The sequence below is a fragment of the Penicillium psychrosexuale genome (assembly GCF_028828465.1).
Source record: "Penicillium psychrosexuale strain IBT 29551 chromosome Unknown utg000004l, whole genome shotgun sequence".
Classification (NCBI taxonomy): domain Eukaryota; kingdom Fungi; phylum Ascomycota; class Eurotiomycetes; order Eurotiales; family Aspergillaceae; genus Penicillium; species Penicillium psychrosexuale.
This window is the reverse complement of record NW_026643189.1, coordinates 2,334,312-2,354,355: the sequence shown is the minus strand read 5'-3', so window position 1 is coordinate 2,354,355 and position 20,044 is coordinate 2,334,312. Positions and strand designations below refer to the sequence as shown.

Here is a 20,044-nt window from a genome sequence, read left to right as displayed (position 1 = left end):
GACATGGAAAATATGTCGGGTCGTGGAATCGTTTCAAGCCTGTATCAAAGGACAAAGGCGGAGATCACAAGAATTCATCAATGGATCTCATGATCAGGGGCTCGCCGCTGGATGGAGGCGAGCGAGGGTCTGCCGGTTCGGTGGCAAACCCTATAGCGTAAGGGATAGAAGGTGAGCGATCAATCCGGTGAAATGATGGCGGTGCTAAAGGAGTTGGCGAGAGGAATGCGCTTGTCCTCGGCGAAAACAAATCATCACTGGAGTCTGGTGCATCGCGTAGAAACACATGGCTCTGAACGAGCGGGTCACAGCTGCTGACGCTACGCGGTAACCCTCGTCGGCCAAAGGCAGGTCCCACGGACTGGAACTTCTGTCGGAATGGGAGGGGTCGGGGGGACAGACTCCGCTTGGGAGAGTAGGATTTGAACTTTGTGTAGGTACCGTCGTCGCTTGTATTGGGACGCATCGATCTCGTTTCTGGAATTGAGAGGCAGCTGACTGAAGGTGTCTGTGACAGCCCGCGGAAGGGTGGCCTGTTTGATTCATTGGACGCTGAGCGCTCAGCTCGTGCAACCTGAGGCTCTGAGCTTCGTCGGCCGGTTTGGACGAACCACTCCTGAGGCGGGGGCTTAGAGGTAGATCCCCGCAACAATTTCGAGCGGAAATCTGTGAGCTGGTAGATGAGACTCATGTTCGGGCCAACCCACTTGCTGCGTCCCTTAACTGCTTCGTACATCGAGTTGAAATCCAAGTGTCGGTTTTTATACAATCCGTAGGCAATCACTAGCGATGCCGAGCGGCTAGCGCCGAGCTGGCAATGCACGAGAACTTTCTTTCCGTCCGTGATCCGGTCGTCAATCAGCTCACAAAGCGGGAGGAGGTCTTCAAGAATTTCGGAGTTGTGGTCCCAACCGACATGGAGGTACTCCGGTACGGAAGTTGCAGGGGTGGAAATAGTAGGGGTTGCCGTCTCGGAATCCAAGGGCTGGAATTCCCAGGCAGACTTGAAGGACATTTCTGAAATCGCGGTCTGGGGCTCACTGCAGGAGAAGTGTTTCGAGGACATGGAGGTGTTTCGCCATGCGCTCATCACTGTCTCACTCCGCTCATCCTTGCTAGTATTGAACGGGTTCACCACTTCTTTGGCGACGTTGATCACGACGTCAAATTTGGACGCTTCTTCTGCTGTTGGTTCAAGATACAGGTAGACACCAGAGTCGTGGATCCGGATAGGCCCATCCGGGTAGCCACGATCCTTCTTGCGGGTCGACTCGCGCGAGTCGAGGTGGTCATCCTCTTCTTCCAGGCCATCAAGAACTCGATGAGAGAAGCCAGATCCATCAATCGGCTTCAGGGTGACAGGGGACGTAGCATCATCGGGAGGGTCACTAGAAAACCGGCGCGCACCATGTGACATTAACCGGGGAAGCTTCATACCTCCCCGGGGTGCGAACGAAGGCGATGTAATCGATGCAAGCGAAGGTGAGGATTCTGCATGACGTAGGGACGGAGTTGGGGGCACGGCATCGGTGGCGATACCGGATAAGGGTTTATTGAAAGTGGGGGTCTGGATGGTAAGATTGGCGGCGCGTCGCCTCGCGCTCTTGTTATTTGAAGGGATCGGGATGATGGGAGAGAGCGGGGCATCAAAATGGTGTTTTGACGTGGTCTCCACCACCGACGAAGTAGCGATAGGTGGGGGAGCCTGAGATGGAGGTGGCATTCGCAATGACAAGTTCTTGAGATTGCGCGCCCGCCGATTTGGGGAGTCGGAGCGCGTATTATGAGAGTTCGGTGCCGACAGGCGCGGTTCGCAAACAGGCGCAAGGCGCGACGCAAGTTCCACGGGCCGTGATGAAGGCATGAACTTTGGGTATGCGACGGACATCGCAGACGGAGATTCCGGGGACGAGCTCGGAGAGACGTCACCCCCGCCGGGCGAATCAAAGGGTGAGATGGTGGTGGTCGGGGAGGACTCCGTAGATGCCGAGGTCACAGATGAAACACTTTCGCGGTGGGGGGAAGGAAGTAGACGTGTATTGACAGGGACATGGGTTGGGTATTGTAGAGGGTGGATAGTGTTTGCTTCTTCTTTGTATCGTGGAAGGGGACCACCAAAAACCGACATAAAAGAAGGAAATGCGTCCGGAAAGGACTGGCTAGTTTGTACTGGCATTGTCCGAGTGGTAGTATGAAAGGAAAAGTTTCTTTTTTTTTTTTTTTTCAATCCGGCTCTCAGAAGAGGCTAGAATGGCATTCGGGGTATCGAAGATGCACTTGCTTCCTGCGCAAATGGGATCTCTATGGGGGAGGAATGGGCGTTTAGCTTCAATCTAGGGCAGCTGAAATGCAAGGGTTTTGCGACTAATGATCCGATCATGCAAATCACAAGGGGAAAGGCATCCACACGATATCAAGTATAATCAAGAGGTTGGATAGGAAGGCCATCCACATACCAGATCACAAGGGTATGTGTATTTTCCAAGGAAGATGAAGGAATGAAAGATCCAAGACTCAGATCAAAGAAGTAATCGAATGTATCACAATATAGGCGATGAATATAGAATCCAAGCGGGTTCCTCCAGGGAACTGGAGAGAGGATGAAAGAGAAAGCAGAATCGATGTAGAAAGAGAAAAAGGAAAGAAAGAAAAATGAGAGTATACGGGTTTTGGACCCTTTGTGGTTTTATTTAGAGATCGATTTTCACCTGTAACATACAATACACGAAAAAGAGGGGATCCAGAGGGTTGGAGAGAGCAACACCAATCACTGCGCCGTGCTCTATATTTAGCCGCCCTGGAATGTTCAGGCGTCAAACCGACGACGATGAGAGGCTACAGGTGTGCCATCACCTGCCTTAGTGTATATTATCGATGATGTTACAGGTGAGATAATAGTCTTTCAGCCTTTGGAACCTCAGGAAAATACATGTAATACCCACATACGTCCGAGTATGTTCTGTTAAAGTTGGATAAGATTGACAATTCCCGTGCTCTCACTATCTGTTACACATGATACCAAACGGCTTAGGACCGAGATGACAAGGGGGAGACATTGAGACGGGATATGGTGGAGATGTGCTGGTGCGTAGTGACCCGAAAGGGAGTTGATTTGGTGAATTCCAAATTCCCCTCGATCACCCCACTATTATCTGTTCGATATATGTAGTTTCTCAGTCGTATTAGTTCGCTATCAAGTCCACCTGAATTAAATCATTCACACGGTCTGGCTGAACGGTGGGCTGGCTGACCCATGGATGGTGTGAGCATACCATTGGCAGTCCCTAAATAGGAACTGAGGGGGATCTGATTGGTGGAGATCGAGAGGACAAGGCACAACCTGAAACCCCATGGATCTGGTTTGGCGCTGTCTGAAACACGCCAAACTGACACTAGTGGGTGACTAGCAGGTCTTGGCAGTTACTTGTCTCTAGATTGTCTATGAAGTACGGAGTAGAATGTATATATATATTATATATATATATAAACAGAGTGGTCAATCCGGTTGGAATTTGATTTCATGGAATATACATTCTACATTACATCATCCAGGTTTATTCCCATGGAGGCTGAGGAGAGTTATTGAAGCTTGAGGCCCACTTGGTTTCGAATGACGAATGATCGGCCTTTTCCACGTGGGTTCTCGTAACGATCCTGAAACTGGATCTTCGGTTGGCGATATACCGAGTCTGGAGAAGATATTCCCATACATCATTCTATAAAACATCGGGTTTGGACCAGAAGAGTTCCAGATAGATGAGCCCCTTTTGGTGTAGTGATCCTAAGGGAGCATGTTTCACTGGCTTCTAAAAATAAACATCCTGAATCGCACATGAGCTGTTTATAACGTATGCTTTTGTGTTTCGGACTTGACACATTGGTTTGTCGCATAGAGTACAAGAACAGCTTGTTCAATTCGACTACTCGGAAACTCTTGGTCTTGTCTTTTATTATTGATATAGAGTACGGGGTACGGATTGCAAATAGCACTGCAACATATGGTTACGGCCGTTGCAATATATCGAGTTCTCCGGATTATTCCACAAATAGATTTCTGTTGAATGATTAATATAAACAAAATACCGGATTGATCTACTCTGTATTGAATGTTGAGGTTTGCCACAATATGCACGCGACAATGGATTTGTCACGCGATAGTAGGCTAAGCTGAGTGGCAGTGTCCAGACGTCGAAGGATCCGGCTTATATTACTACATGGATCTAATTCGACAAGGCGTTCCGTAGGATTCCAGATTAAATGATAGTAGCGAGACCAGGTATACTCCGTGCAAGGATATAGACCACTGAATAAACCCCTTTATTGGCATAGCCTTGCTTGTTTTCTCTATTTAAGTAACTAGTTAGAGCCCAGTTCCTTCAGAAAAGCAGCCATAACTAACTAGTCTTCCAAGGTTGAGGCAGTGCCACACTACCTCATTACTTAATTGAGCATTAAGCAGGTTAATTAACAGCAAAACAACTTGCCGCCAAGTACGGAGTACTTTCCTAACCCAAGCTGCCCACTTTACATTTGTTCATCTTGGAATTGAAGCAGCGCATCCGGACATATCTATATTGTAGATATAGTGCAACGAAGGTCCAAGGAGACCTTGACTAGCATCCTTGAGGTTCTATAGAGTGAACTACATCGAATCGTACCTGGTTCGTTTTAAAACCTGTCAGTCGAATTCAATTTGGGTGGTTTCAAAGTAACCATGGATCTTCACTGAGAGGAACCATGGTTCCTGCCCGGTTTGTTTTGATTTTTTCTTTTCCGTTTCTTTTCCGTTCTGGTTGTTCGGTTCCTTCTTCCTGATGTTTGGGTTTGATGTCCAGGGCTATTCGACTACACTGTACAGCACCTACATAGTTACATAGATATAGGTAGCATCGTCCATACCCCGTCTATAGAGGTCACGTCAAATTCTATCAACTTTCATACGAACAAGTCAAAAGGATACCCCAAGTTTTAAATATAATCAATAGAAAATAAAAGCTTGTCAATATTGAAATTTTCCCACACTACTAAGTATATACCCGCAATCTTTTCTGACAGGTCAAGTCCTCAAGTCCTTACTGACATTCTGCAGTGACTAGGACTTGTGCATATTTCCAATCTATACCATCCCAGCTTTTCCCCAGAATTGTCAGGCGAGGTAGGAACACCTCAAACGGTACAAAGTACTTCATCGTACTCTGTATGTTGTACTCCGTACTCCGTACAGGTACACGATGACTGCGGGTTCCCGTGACCATTTGCGACCCAACCAGGTCAATCAGCGTCCTGGCCATGACCATGACCAGCACTCCCAACCTCCCCGACATTTTCCTCTCTCGCGTTCTTTGTCGTTGCACACTCGCTTCCATGGCCCCACTGATGAAACGCCCGATCTAACCACCAAACGCTCCTTATTGCACCGCGCCCGACGATCCGTCTTAAGCTTCAGCTCACCCAGCCCCCAAGCTTCTGAATCTCCCTATGCTTCAAAGAGGCGCAGACAGGACGAATTACACCAAGATCGCCCTGATGTGAAAAGAGCAATGCCATCAAGTCTGGCTTATTCTGGAGCGACCAGAACCCTAAATGAGAATAATCGCTCTCACAATGGCAGTCTCAACGGTACTCATCGGGGGGTCGAGGACAAGTCCTCGGGGGACGAGGGCCGCCCAAAGAACGAGGATGTGTTCCTCAATATTGCGAGAACCGATTCCGGTCGGCGCGACTCCATAGGTCGCTCAGATTTCAGACGGGTAAGTGAGAAGGATACAGGTCTTGAGCCGATCGCATTCCCAATCGCTTTTGTGCTATCCGCGTGACCCCTTCTTGCGACTGCCCGATGGCTAACCAGAATATAATAGTCACGGCTGGGTTATTCTAGTCAAAGTCTACGGTCGCCAACGACAGAACAAACCCCCTCACCCGATCAGCGGTATAGCAATCTCGACAACCCCTTGCATTTCCAAAATGATTCCCCTACTGCCCCCTACAGCGCCACACATACTCTAGCGTCATCCGCCCATCCTCTAGACGACCCAGCTCGCTTCCGATACAGTACCCTATCCAGTGCGCGATCCGCCGTCGGTGTTCCGCGCAGCCGCTTCAGCCGCACGAGCCCAGAAACTTCACCGCGCACACCGTCTGCTGCTGAGGAGCAGGAGCGTCGGTCCTCTCTCAATGATCCGCGCATCAATCGCCATTCGGGGCTCTCTACAATCCGAAGCAGCCGGCAAACTTCAAACTCCGAAGTGATCGGGCGACCGCGAGCCGATACAGAACGATCGCGCGCTGATGGAAGCGAGTCGACATTGTCCATCACGGCCCCATCGACCGTCTGGGACGAATTGGATGATCTCAAAGATCGCATCAAAAAGCTGGAACTGACAGGCAAACTGCCCTCATCATCTTCGGCGGCGATGTACACCCCTACGAACGAGAGACCGCGGACTGCAAACACTACCATTACCACCTTATCCTCCTCACCGAAGCAACGCCGCAAAACCAGCATCTCAGCTGCAGATATTGAACATAACCCGGTGCATCCGATCCTGCAATCCGCATTGGCCAAGGCAAAAGCTGTCTTGAGCGGTGAAGTGTACACCTGCCTCGAAGCGACGATAACCGATGCTTTGAACCTTTCCACCGCGTTAGGCGTCAATACCGCTCCGTCAAGCAGTGTCTCTGTTGTGAATGGAGGATACTCCTCGCCTGAACGACATGCCCGCCGCAAAGCGGACAGTGTATGCCGTAGCCTGACCGAGCTCTGCCTAGCCTTGACGGATGAGCAGTTAAAGAGTGCCCGACCGTCCTCGAGCCGAGAGACAGTCGTGCAGCCCCAATTATCGAATGGCGCAGGAGCCGATGCTCGTATGTCCATACCAACGTATCAGAGAAACGGCAACCAAGAGCCTGAAGGAGTTGAGCGGCGCCATAGTACGAATCGCATGTCCAGTCGCCTTGAAGCACGTCGATCATCCGTGGTCAATGCCAGCCCTGGAAACACGAACGATATCAAGCAGAGTCCAACGCAATCTCCCGGCATGTCTAGCCCAGCCAGTCGTCTCAATCGCATGCCAAGTTCCCTCCGCAGCCGCAGGCTGACCATTGGCGAGGAGAACGGAGAGACCGGAAGTTCACATAGTCGTTCGAGCTCCAGAGTCAATACAGAAATACGCACATCGCTTCCTACACAAGCCATACCCCCTCCTCGGCAACGATTCTCCCAAGGTCACACTGTGTCCCGCTCCATTTCCGGTGCGCAGCAGGAACATAACGGCTTCGGATACTCCCCTCGCTCCCCACAATACCAACCATCACACCAATACCAACAACCATCATACCAATATCAACAACCATCCCACCTCCCCCAGCCGCAGGTGCAGTCATCCCAGCCTCGGACACCGACTCTCTCGTCGAGTTTCTCATTCCGCCGAAGCTACATGAACCCTGCTACGTACACTCCTGCGATATCCCGCTCCAACATCCAGGCTGGGTCTCGCCGTTACGGCCTAACGCCCAGCTTCTCTTCCAATAACGTCCAGGGATCTTCAGCCGAAGAGAGTCCGCGATCACTCCAAATGGAACCCTCCCAGACCAGGATTTCGACCCCATCAAGCAAAGTGGCAACCAGCTACACACCAATTCAAACACCACGACTGCGAACGAACAGCTTGGGGGCCCGGAGATTCGGTCTTCGAAATCGTGCTCCGGCTACCCCCAATAATGCAAACCTCGATGACAGCATCGATTAACGTCCAAATCTCTGATATCCTCTGGCTGAACCCCACTATCATGCATGCCAACCGTCAAAATATCCGGTTACGTCACTTACGCAGCGAGTTTCTTTGGACATCTGCTTCGACATCGGCATTCATTCCATCTTTTGAAAGGGCTTTGCCTGTTATGCATGTCTCAGCAGCCACGGCAGTTCGAAGTTTTCCCTCCTATGCACGGTTCACAAAATTTCGCTATGCATTCCCACGAATCTCCTCTGTATTTTCACCCCCATCACGCTGCCAGCACATTACACATTCTATTAAATGTCCACATTTCTCTGTGTGATCTTTGTCTGCGGGAAATATCCCTGACAGCAAAAACACCATCTCACCACCGTGGACTATCATCATGTCTACTGGTGGCTTGTCACTTCATGTACAAACCTACCATTGGCGGCGTCTCTTGTCAATAATACTCTACCGGGTGGCACTGTTCCATGTGTGTATCCCGCGCTAGGGTTTACCGTTCCTTGTTTTTCTTTTTCTTTCCCTGTTTATTCTTTTGTCACGTCTCTCATTTCTTGCGGGCACGGTTTTGTATCAAAGTCTGTTGCCCGCAGGCTGGTCTTTTCTCTTGTTTCTTTTGTTGTCCTGAGTCGCAACGAACATTTACATAACGATTGAATGGAATGAAATGATATTCAAGAGCTTTTTGATTAATTCTATTGCTTTCTAAATATAATACAATGTAGGAGGATATATAAAAGATCGTGTCTTTCTGGATATTTCTTGAGATTCAGATAATGGCAATGTCCTATTGACATTCAACACCAGATATTCATACTTGAGAACAGCCAAGGTGGTACGCAGCGAGGAGACACATGAAAGAAGGGTAATTAGGAGACGAGGAGCGTTTTTTTATTATTTAGAGGTTTCGTTTTCGAGGGTTGGTAAAAGGTGGTAGCATTGCAGTAAGTCAGGGATAGGAAGGGAACGAGAACAGGGTACAGAAGTCGAGGAGATAAGAGTAGAGGAAAGACAAGGATCAATATACCCCGCCAGCGAACTGGCGACGTACAAGGCGGAACGATGAGAAGGACAAGGTGGAGGTAGAGACCGGGATAGTGGCGGAGAGGTCTGTGGTTCAGGAGTCGGGGTAGGTGTAAAGAGAGATTAGGGACATCGCGGTGACAGTTCAGCTGAATGGGGGGAGCGAGGGAGGGAATGGAGGTGTGAGGCTGTTGTGATTGACAAAGTTGAGAGATAGGATCGAGAGACAGCCGGGTCGCGATGCAATTCAACGCACAATGGTCGATAAAGACCACACAAACTTGGTATCTAATACGCATGTATTCCCTCCATCCATTGCAGTGAACTTTTGTCTTTTTGTGAATAAAGCGACGTGTGACGAGGCTAGAACCTCAAAAGATAGCCGAGGAAGAAGATCAACAGAGAAAAGCAATTGGAATGAAATAGAAAATAAAAAAGACATAAAAGAAGCGCTAGCACATGACCGCCGCTGATCGTGACCGACAAGTCTTCGAGGAAGTCGTAAGGTCAGAGAACACAAAGGAGTCCTGCTAGGACCGTCTCGTCCGCACACAAACACCAGAGATGGTCCCGCAGGATTTACTCCTGGGGAAGCTGGCTGCGGCGAGTCTTTTCGGCTTCCAGGTTCTCGTATAGAAGGTATAGGGCCTTTTCATTGGCCTGAGCACTTCCCATGATGGTGAACATGCGCTCGCCGGTCTCGTCATGAGGAGCCTTGGCGATCGAAATCCGAGCGCCAGAGCTTCGGCGAATCTCTGTGATCTTGGTTCCGCCCCGGCCGATGATGCATCCAACCATGTCCGCGGGAATGCTGATGTTCTGGGTCTGGATCTCTTCGCCATCTTCCGTAACTAGGGGGTAGCCGCGGTTTCCAGCATCCGAGTTGGATCGGCGGTTATAGCCACCATCGCTGAAGTCGGCGCCGTTGCCGGTGCGGTTGTACTGGCGGCTGTTGTTGTTGTTGCCCTGGTAGCCATTTCCAGCAGGAGGGTTGTTGTTGAGTGGCTGCGAGGCGCTGAGGGAAGCGCGCACGGCGGGGTTGTAGAGAACAGTGCCGGTGCCACGCTGCCAGTCGTCAAGCAGACATTTGCCGATTTCCCAGATAGCTTTCTCGATGCCCTCGGGGGTACCCTGGACCTCGACAATGCGCTCTGTGGATTGGGGAAGCATTTCCTTTTGCGCAACCATACGAACACCCGACGCGTCCTGGATGTGCTTGATCTTCAGGCCCTGTCGTCCAATGATGGTACCCATTTGGTTGTGGGAGATTAGAAGGCGAACGGCTGGAGAGAGTTAGAACAAGCTCAGATCAGAATGGGAATTTCCAGACTCTCTGTATGGGTTGCTTTAATTCCCCGAACAGCATAACCAGTCCAAATCAAAATATTGAGGGGCAATAAAAAAAAGATATCACTTACGGTGGGTCCCATTGTTAGAGACAATACCACCCATGCCCATCTGCGGGGCACCCTCCAAAAGACCCTTGGCCACGATCGCATAGGCGCGAGCAAGCGAGCGCAATTGACCAGTAATGGTCAGGACACGGTCATGGACACCGGGAACTACCTTGCTCACACCGGCTTTGACACCAGTCTCATCGCGGAGGTCGGCAACGTTCTTGCCAGCCTTGCCGATGATAACACCGGCCTCCTTGGAGGAGACAATAGCACGCAGAGTCAGCTCAGCGATAGCATACTCCTCCTCGGTCTTGAGGGGGGCCTCTAGGTCACCCTGCTCAGCGAGGTTGTCGTTGAAGTTATCGGTCATGGGCTCGTCCACGACAGTAGTTTGGTGAATCTCAGTGGAATCCATTTTTATCGATAATCGATGGAGGTAGGAGGAGCGATTGAGCGATTTGAAAAGGTCAAGTGAATGGCGGGATAGAAGGTTTCTTTAAGACCGTACGGTCGCGGGACGGTAGAGACTTCACACCCAAATAGTGGCAAAGTCAGTTTGGTAATTGAGACAAAGAGAAGTGCGCATGCCATATGTAGCTATGCGCAAATCCTCAGGTGAGGGAATCCGTGAATAGGATCGAACTGCTAGAAAGGGTGAGGACTCACAGAAGAGGGAGATGGAAGTGGAGAAATGGATGGGAGGGGAAAGCGGCAGAATCTCGGATCAAGAGAGGGGGAGAAGAAGGTGAACAGGAAAAGCAGTCGATGGGAGAAAGGGAGAAGAGGAGAAGGAGAAGAGGAGAGGAAGAAGAAAAGGGACGAAGGTGAGGAAGATGGAGATGTGAAAGAGTCGAAGAAGTTGGAGTGGTGGTGTTTTGCTTTAAGCGGAGAGAACCCGAGTATGAAAATCTGCCTTTTTTTTTTTTGGACTTCAGCTTCATCTTTCTATATTCTACTCTTCTTTCTATTCTATATTACCTGGTTCTGTCTACATCTTCTCTACTTATCAGCCTGGAATATCACTTTCTGCACCTGGTGCGCTTCAAATAGCTTATAGCCCTCCACTGCCTGCGAGAGCGGCATGATCTTATCTGTCATGAAGCTAAAAGTTCTTTGTCAGCACCAATATATCAGTCATATAACTATACCATGGACTCACCCAAGCTTATGTTGGTTCCTCTTGAGCACCTCAAGAGCCTGAGGAGCAACAGACCGAACAGGGCATCGCCCCATCTGGACAGTGAGGTTCTTGGAATAGGCATCATTGCCGTCCCAAGGGATCTGCGTTCATTAGCAATAACACTAAAACCAATACAGACCTACTTACCTCTCCATTGTGGACACCCACACTACTAATAGTTCCCCAAGGCCGCAACAGTTCAAAGCCAGTGCGCAATGCAGGGCTCAACCCGACGACTTCAATGACGGCATCGGCACCACGTCCATTTGTCAACTCCTGAACACGCTTGTCTAGACCAGCCCGGTCCAGCTGGAAGTTCCACGGCTCGGCACCAAGCGACTTGGCAAGCTCCAGTCTCGACGGGACCGAGTCAACCGCCAGGATATGCTTGGGCTTGTACTCCAGAGCATTGATGAGCGCACAGAGACCGACAGGCCCACATCCAATTAGGACTACTGTCTGTTCAGCAATTTGCTCCGGGGTTGAGTTCTTGAATGCATTGTTTGCTGCAAACCAGCCCGTGGGGAAAATATCTCCCATGAGCACCAGATATTTCTCGTCAACGCCCTCGGGGGCCTTCATGACGGAACCTTCCGCATTCGGGATGCGGGCCTGTTAATATTAACATATAGAGCAAAAGCTATAACATGCTTAGAAACTCACGTATTCGGCCTGTCCACCGTCCAAGCTGTCACATCCAAAAAGACCGTTCTTATCACAGCGAGAAGACCACCCTTGCTTGCAGTAGAAGCATTCGCCACTATCATGGTGTCAGCGCAACATTCGTACAATTGCACTGCAAAATCAGCATATAATGAGCACGCGACTTACCAGGAAGTAGTGAATGCAGTCACAACCCGGTCACCCTTCTGTAGAGTCTTGACAGCGCTGCCCATTTCCACAATGGTACCGACAAATTCATGTCCCATTATGAAATCTTTTCCTGCAGGCTCCACGCCACGGAACATGTGCAGCTCACTGTAGAATATTACGAAAATTAGCATGGGCCTTTTCGCAAGAAAAGTATAGATCAATCCCACCTTCCACAAAGCGCAGTATATCCAACCTTGACTATAACATCCTCCGGGTCCTGAACCTTGGGAATAGGCCTCTGCTCAACGGCGACCTTATAGGGCCCGTGAAACACGACCGCCTGCATCATACCAGAATCCGAGGGAGCAGGAGTCATTCTGACGATGGTCAAATTTCAATCTTTCACAGAGAATCGAAGTATGAGAGCAGCAACCTACTTTGGAGTTTGGTGGCGGAATTCACAGTCAGCTGTAATAATAGTGGATATTTTTCAAGTCAAATTTCCTCAATATCGAACGATCAGATTGCAGACGGATCCGAATGAGTTAAGAAGAAATCTATGGACTAATTTCTCCAGTTTCGGGCTTCTGTGCGAATCACCTGGTGGGGCTGATACACTACAGTGGTTGATCTCCACTGAAAATGCCAAAATGGGATATAGATGGAGCTGGCTCCTCTTCTCATAGGAGTATGTTGTATGGATTTGTGGATACAACGGAATTTTAGCTACCATTCCAAGCAGACTATATACTCCGAAAGATGGTTGATGCTACGCGGGAGAGAGATAAGCCGTCAAACTGTATTCAAAGGACGTATCAGAAAGGCCGACGTGACATGCAAGTCCTGCTCTGCAAGTGCGCAGCTAGTTCCAATTTCATCGGGCCCAAAGAAACCGAATGAAGAAAAGCAAATATTCCTCGCAACGCCTTTCGGAAACACCAAAGCTGAGAAAGATAAACCAAAACAAGTCGCAAGAATCAGTCTTCAAAGCACAAAAATACAAGAAATGCTCACAGAATGCAATCCCATTCTTATCATAAAACCACCAGCCGGCCTGTCAGGTGCAGGAATCGAAGATCAAGGTCGACACACATGAAGATAAGTGGAAAGTCTCACACCCATCAACAGACGACACAGAATAGCTCCTCCTCGAGAATGAACTTGCCCTCCTTGTATTTCTCGCTGCTCTCGTATGCCTTGTCGTACTTCCAGCCTACCGTTTCCTTGCACTGTCTGCAGGCGATGTCGCGCACGAGGTGTCGACCTGTCGTCATGTTGCGCTCTACAGGTTCGCCTTGTGTGACGTTGACGACTTTATTGAAGAGGTATGCTTTTCCGTGCTGGCCTCGAAAGTTCTAGAGAGTCGAAAGGCATGGGTTAGTAAGAGGTTATTCATAGTAAAGTGTATAGGAAGAATAGGATTCGAGGAATTCTCATACCCGACTCATGATATCATTGAAATCTGCAAGATGAGTCTTGCATCCCTTACATCCAAAGATCTTATTGGCAGTCAAGTAGACGTTGTATGAGAGACCCATGGCTGTAGTTATGCGGTTATTGCCGGACAGGCGTGGGATGCGTTTCTGTAGGGATCGGAGATCGGAGTCGAGGGCCTGAGAGGTGAGTTCGAAGCAGCAGAGAACACTTGAATATAGAGGAAGTCCGTTTATTGAAAAGGGGTGGCGTGATTGCCTGCTTTCTTCGAATGTATGCAGTAGTTGGCCCCGCCCTGACTTCGACTTGGAAGGACCTATGCTGCAGTCCTGCTGTTGACCTCCTTAATGAATCTTTCGAGCGTTTATGTTCTGGCAAATGTAGGGTTTCTCGATATATGATAGAAGTATCCCTGGCCCTTGCAGAGGGGCTATGGAAGGAGGAGGATGTGTCGTCGGACTTCACAGCCTTGGAGCTGACGTGTAGACGATAAGCCGATAAGCGGATCGGGATGAGATTCGGGATTCACGGAGACAAGTAGGGCAGCGGATCAAAGGCTTTTCAGAAAGATCAGCTGGCTCAGGGTGTACAGAAGTTTCAAAGGTCAAGTGAGAGTTGAGCCTGACCTCGGAGGTTAAAGTCACTCTGCCTAAAGGCCCCGCACTGGTTCTGGATCGTCGTTGGTCTGTTCCTTTGTGACTTTTGTACTTCACTTGAGATATTTAGATCCCATTACAGGAAATATACAAGTCCACTAGTTATAGGCAAATTATTTTTGGGGTAATCATCAATTCAGAATCCCTGTACATAAGGCGCCGGTAACATGCGCTCCCCAAGTATGCTCAAACCAAATTACATATCTGAATCAGCTGCATTCTATTTTTTTTTACAGAAAGCCCTTTCACATCTCTCTGCTTCACTCGTAGTCCTTGACGTAACGGCCAGGCAGTTCAACGTCCCACATAGGTCGCTCCACCACTGCGACTTCCAAAATTCCACTCGGGCTCTGGTCGTCGGAATCGTCATCCGACAAGGTGTTGAGAGGTACGATGCCGAGGATATCACGGTACTTATAGGTGTGCCACCACCGACGTGCAGGCTGCTGAGCTGAGGCACCATTAGTCTCTACCAGCTGCTTCTTGGTCTCGCCAGTGTGCTTCTGTGATCCCTTTTGTGGGGTTTCGGTTTCGATCGCAGTCCCATCTCCGCGTCGTAGACTGGCGAGGGTTGTCTCATTGGTGGCTGCAAAGGTCTCGTCGTACTCGTAGGCCTCATCGTCTTCGCCTGGCACGCGGGGGCGTTCCTTGTCCAGCGTGATCCATTCTCCCTGCGATTCATCGCTGCCGACGATCTTGCGGACCTTGGTGCCAAAGTGGACATCCATCTGTGTCTGAGGAATTCGATCACCGGCACCGGTGTTGTGTTTCCTCCGCTCGTCCTCGTCATCGTCGAGGGCTTCGCGCTTGCGCTTCGACGCCTTGACAAGCTGACCTGCGGTCTTGCCCTCTTCGGTCTTAGCAGCCTCCTCGGGGGAGGGGAAGTCTTGGAGCAGATCAAACATCCACAGCCACGATGCTCCGTAGAGCCAGAGGCGCTCGCGGCCCTCAAAGAGATCCCACATGCAGCCCATAGCTCGGTCCTTAACGCCTCGGAACTCTGCGGGGAGGTATGCCTTGGGATTGCGTCTAGACCAGTCGGACAATTTGCCATCCCGAGCATCAAATTCGATAAGCTGGTGCTCACTTGTGAGGACCATCAGCCGATCTTCGCCAGACTGATGCGTGCCATTGGCGAGAAGCTTTTGTGTGGGGGCGGATTTGGGACGGAAGGACAACAAAGTTATGCTGGAATTCATGCGAGGGATTGGTGATTCAGTGGCAGCGGTAGTCCAGCGCTCGCCCTCAATCACAACGTCGTCGTCGTCTTCATCATCAGATGAATCATCGTCCGACTCCGAAGCCCCGCTACGTTTGACGGTACCGTTCGTGGGTGCGGTCGCTGTGCCTAGTACCCAGGTATCGACACAACCAGAGATATCACCACTCGCCAGAACCTTGCTGTCGTCTGAAAACACCACAGATCGTATCGTTCTCTCGTAATCGCCCAATGTTCCGTGGGATGCCTTTTCGTGTCGTACATGACGTGCGGCTCTCTTGAGCTTTGCGAACTGTGGCATCACCTGGGGCTTCTCATTAGATGCGGAGGTTTGCTGGATCCGTGCCATGTAGATGTCGCTGTTGGGGCGAACGATTGAAAGCCATCGGCCGTCGGGGGAAATGGTCACAAGGCGAGCACCTTCATCGGAAAGTACCTTGGGTACATCGATCTTCTGGATGCGCAGAGCACCCTTCTCGTCGCCCTTTCTCCGACGGAGGGAAAACAGTTTAACCTCGGCAATGGTTGCAACAGCGAGCGTCTTGCCATCCGAGGACAGCATCGCCGAGGAGATGTTTTCCTCGCCCTGTATCAGAACCTTACCAACGAGCCTATGCCGTTGACCATCAATGTTCTCATGCAAGGACGTAGGGCCTCGAGACACACGCCACAAGCTCACTTCTCTATCCCAGAAACTCATAATCAAACGAGCTGACGGCGCGGAGGTGAGCTGAGGAATTTGCGGGAGACTCGAAAGCTTGCGGTGGTGTTCCTTTCCGAATTCACGAAGAGGGAGAATGATTGGTGTTGCATCGGGACCTTTAAACGAAACAAGTTAGCATTGCTTGACCCTCTCAAATTCATAGTGGACCAAGGTCAACATACCTCCAGACACAGCGATACTGATGTCCTTTGTTTCATAGACAGCAAATGCCTTGACGTCATGGGTGTGGTAGCGACGGTGCATAATCTCAGCCCAGCGACCTTTCTTGTCGCCCTTCTCGCCCTCCTTCTTGCGGTAGACGACCGTTCGCTGGTCGGCACCGCCACTGACAACAGTGTCTCCATTGGCACTCACTGCGATATCAAGCGTATCGGCAAGATGGCCCTGTATCCGTTGGAAGAGAGAATAGTTCTTTGCATCCCAGAACCGAATTTCACCAGCCGAGTCACCGGACACGATCGTGCCATCCGGCAGACATTTGACCGACCAAACCAACAATTCCTTCGGGCCACCCGTGGGGCCTTTGCCCAGGGAGATTGTCCGCAGCATCTTACCCGTGCGAATGTCAAAGAGACGGATAGAACTATCAGCATAACCCGCGACAATGGTATTGCGGTTCTGGAAGGTAACGCTCAGGACGCGCGCTCTTTTTGTTGAGGGACGCATCAGGCGCAGGAACTTGAGGTCGTTATCGGCAGTAGACAAGATGACAATTGACCCATCCGCACATCCTGCGGCGAGGTGCTGACCCGTGTACTCGCCCTCGGCGGGAGAAACCACCTTCCCGTCTTTGCCCTTAGTCGCCTGCCAGCGAGGCTGCGCAGCAAGACACCAAATCTCTCCGTAGTTTCCACTTGAGTGGCGCAGCGGGCGGCCATTCTCAAGATCCCACTCGGTGACGGCCGTGGAATATCCAATGCTAAACAGACGCAGCTTTCCTGGCAGTTTGGTGCCATCGGGCCCATCCTCCTGGGGATCCAGTGTCCACGCAAGTCCTTCAATGCTTCTATCTTTGCCTCCACGCATCACGGTCTCCTGGAACCAGGCACCGCGCATCGGATTCCATATTTCAATATCACCGTTCGCACGACCGATCGCGAGTCGGAGGGTGGGTACGCCACGCCCAGCTAGATCTGCTGACGGGGGGTGCGAGAATGCAAGTGCATTGATCGCCTGTGGGTTGTAAGAAACGAAACGGCAGCGGTGGATATCCATGATTGAAGATGTGGGCTTCGAAGCCAGAGAGCTCGTTTCGGATGGTCTTGAACGGGGTGCAAATCAGAAATGGAGGTGCTGAAGATCAATTCAAGAATAATTCAGCTCAGGCTGTAAAACCAGCCTCTAGACAGTCATCTCTTAAACACAAATAGGTGGTTATAGCGTGGTGCCAAAGCTTTCCTTGCGACTGTTGCGCTGCCGCTTTTTTTTTCTGTAGATAATTTTTAGCGGCCGGAATATCTTGACTAGTTGGGTAGGTTTTCCCGAGATCACGTGTAGGCGATTGAAATATAGTGCCTTACGAATCGGGCCAATATCTGGAACATGATGAGAAGAAAAAACAATAACGATGATAATCTCTGTAGTGAAAACTTGTTCCATCAATTAGATGTGCTCTAGTAGAATTTTATTTCCAAATTGGAATGCAAGTGTCTCCTGAGGTGAATTAGTACCTAGATACAGGTCAGGACATAGAAATATGTATAACTTTTGTACAAGAGATAGGATTGAGACAAGTGTGGTCGAGTAATTCAGAAAGTATATAGTCAACAGCCACTACATATCCAATGTGCCTTGCTTGTCCAGCAAACAGTCTTGGTAACATTGTATTTGTGCAACACCAAGAACGTTGTGGGATACCTTCGAACTCCTATTGCAACTCCCCGTCATAGAAGGAGGCGAGTGAAATGCAACGACCAACCGATAAGAAGCGGTCAACAACTATACCCACCATGCACATATTGACCAGGGAGCAATTGCCGATAAGCAACTTGACTTCGCGTCGTAGTCTAGCTCAAAAATGTGCAGCGGAAGCATTGGATACCCGAGCAAGTTTCGCCGGTGCAAACTAAAAACCCGAGCTGTAGCCCAGTTCTAAACTTCAGCGGGCCGCATGAAGTGTATTGTGCTATCGAGGCCACTGTATATGGAGATTACCATGCCAGATGTAAGGGAGCTAGCGGGGATCTACCCTGAAAATGCAGGCTCAGCTGAACATGTCGCGAGTAGACGAACTTCGCCACGCGCGCCGCAGTCTGCAACCAATAGTAACATGCAATAGCAAATGGGTGCGACAGGTTCCTATGACCTACTTCGGCAGAGGGCAGGGAGACCATCGACGGGCTGCCACGTCAGAAGCAGCCATCATTTAGCTTGTTATAGTCTGTTGTGGCTGATTAGGAAGTAACCTGTTATGCTTGCGCATGTATCGGGCTCCTGAGACACTTGCAGATAAACTCTCTGATAGGTCGCGACGGTACTTGGCTCTGCAGTGTGCAACCCACATATAATCGCAATGGGACCATATGACTGGATGGGCATGGACGAGCTAAAGGACAGGGGAGGCTGAGATGAATTGGCACATCTTCATTGGACGATCTCGAATCAAAGTGCGGATAAGGCGACCACATCTGCTGCGGCCTCATGGCGCAGCTCGAATCGTTTGTAAGCCTTATGCAATCTCGAGTGTGTGTGGTATTTCCGTGCCATCCTGAAACATTTCCGAGGAAATAGTCTTGATTGTGCGAGTTGCGTCGCGGGATTCCACTTCGTTACAGGCAACAGCTGCGGGGGCGGGCCAGGATATTGGAGACCCCTGTCAGCATGGGCTCGGACCCAATTCGGGCGCATGGATTCGATAGTTCACTTGATATCCGGGAAATACAACACACACTTGTCCTGTCATTTCATTGACTTGGATGATCACGTTCATGTTGTCCTCGGTGCTTTGTTCTGTTTTATCCCCGGTGCTTGTGGTTGGCTTGGAAGGAATTGCCGCAACTGGGGTCATCGAACTCAATTAAATTGTCCCTATGCTTGTGCTTGATTGTCTCTATTTTCAGAGGCCGGTGCGGTGCAAGCTAGTTCCACACATGTATTGTATCCAGCTGAGATAGACCGCGATCTTTGACTCCGGTCACGGTGGAACTCTTCGGCAGACCCGATACGTGATGTAATGGTGTACATAGGCGACATGGATGATATTATTTGTCAGGGCGGTAGCCCCTAATTGCGTAGCCTCGTGGAATCGCGTGCTGCGGGGATGGCGAGGTCAGGCTTAGTGAACTCACATATTATAACATAGTTCACGATTAGCTCCAATTTGGCATCCATCGCACCTTCCCCATTGGACCCTTTCCTGGTAAGACCGAGGGTATCGAGGCCAGTGTTTAGATTTGCCTCGGATAACAAAGATACCGGATCGGCAATATAAACACGACCTTGGAATCAGTGATGATGCACACGAGAGTTTGCTGGGATTCGCGCCAAGATGAAACCAAATTGCCTTAAGCAGAGGGTGACCGAGCGGCCAACCCCATGTCTGTTCTAGGCCCACTGTAGAAGGAAATCAACTATTCCCTTTTTTGGACACATATCACAAAGACATGCGTTGATGGAAAGGCAATTTGTATGTTATACATCTTCCTGCAAACCTTGGTCGATTGCAATAAAGCGAACCGCAATACAGAAAGCAAGAAGTGCGGGACGTGAGCCGGGCAATGATGGCATAGACTAAACTATGCCGTGCCACTAAAACACATGGCGCACAAGTGTAATCGTAATCTTATGCAAGATGCTATTTATGAGTGTTCGTTAGGGTTGGGTTCAAAGTTCGGTCGCATCCAGTTACGTACCGTGCAAA

General features: G+C 50.0%; 5 protein-coding genes across 5 annotated transcripts; 1 reads left to right on the top strand and 4 right to left on the bottom strand.

Annotated features, from left to right (window-relative positions):
- Nucleotides 1-64: 64 nt before the first annotated feature.
- On the bottom strand, nt 65-2,176 carry dspD (putative protein-tyrosine phosphatase; the record flags this gene model as incomplete). The annotated part of the gene is made up of 1 exon (XM_057187637.1): nt 65-2,176. The coding sequence occupies one exon, from the start codon at nt 2,174-2,176 to the stop codon at nt 65-67; it is 2,112 nt and encodes a 703-aa protein (XP_057039340.1).
- Nucleotides 2,177-5,231: 3,055 nt separating this feature from the next.
- N7518_006709 (putative LPXTG-motif cell wall anchor domain protein) lies at nt 5,232-7,748 on the top strand (the record flags this gene model as incomplete). The annotated part of the gene is made up of 2 exons (XM_057187636.1): nt 5,232-5,750; nt 5,859-7,748. The coding sequence occupies 2 exons, from the start codon at nt 5,232-5,234 to the stop codon at nt 7,746-7,748; spliced, it is 2,409 nt and encodes an 802-aa protein (XP_057039339.1).
- A 1,593-nt stretch (nt 7,749-9,341) lies between these two features.
- N7518_006708 (KH domain-containing protein) lies at nt 9,342-10,574 on the bottom strand (the record flags this gene model as incomplete). The annotated part of the gene is made up of 2 exons (XM_057187635.1): nt 9,342-10,045; nt 10,181-10,574. 2 exons carry the CDS (start codon nt 10,572-10,574, stop codon nt 9,342-9,344), a joined length of 1,098 nt encoding a protein of 365 aa, XP_057039338.1.
- Nucleotides 10,575-11,158: 584 nt separating this feature from the next.
- N7518_006707 (Alcohol dehydrogenase superfamily zinc-type) lies at nt 11,159-13,690 on the bottom strand (the record flags this gene model as incomplete). Its single annotated transcript, XM_057187634.1, has 8 exons — nt 11,159-11,261; nt 11,319-11,440; nt 11,487-11,951; nt 12,003-12,099; nt 12,171-12,317; nt 12,380-12,492; nt 13,283-13,507; nt 13,592-13,690. 8 exons carry the CDS (start codon nt 13,688-13,690, stop codon nt 11,159-11,161), a joined length of 1,371 nt encoding a protein of 456 aa, XP_057039337.1.
- Nucleotides 13,691-14,502: 812 nt separating this feature from the next.
- On the bottom strand, nt 14,503-17,400 carry ura7 (small subunit rRNA maturation protein UTP4; the record flags this gene model as incomplete). The annotated part of the gene is made up of 2 exons (XM_057187633.1): nt 14,503-16,280; nt 16,347-17,400. The coding sequence occupies 2 exons, from the start codon at nt 17,398-17,400 to the stop codon at nt 14,503-14,505; spliced, it is 2,832 nt and encodes a 943-aa protein (XP_057039336.1).
- Between the last annotated feature and the right edge of the window lie 2,644 nt (nt 17,401-20,044).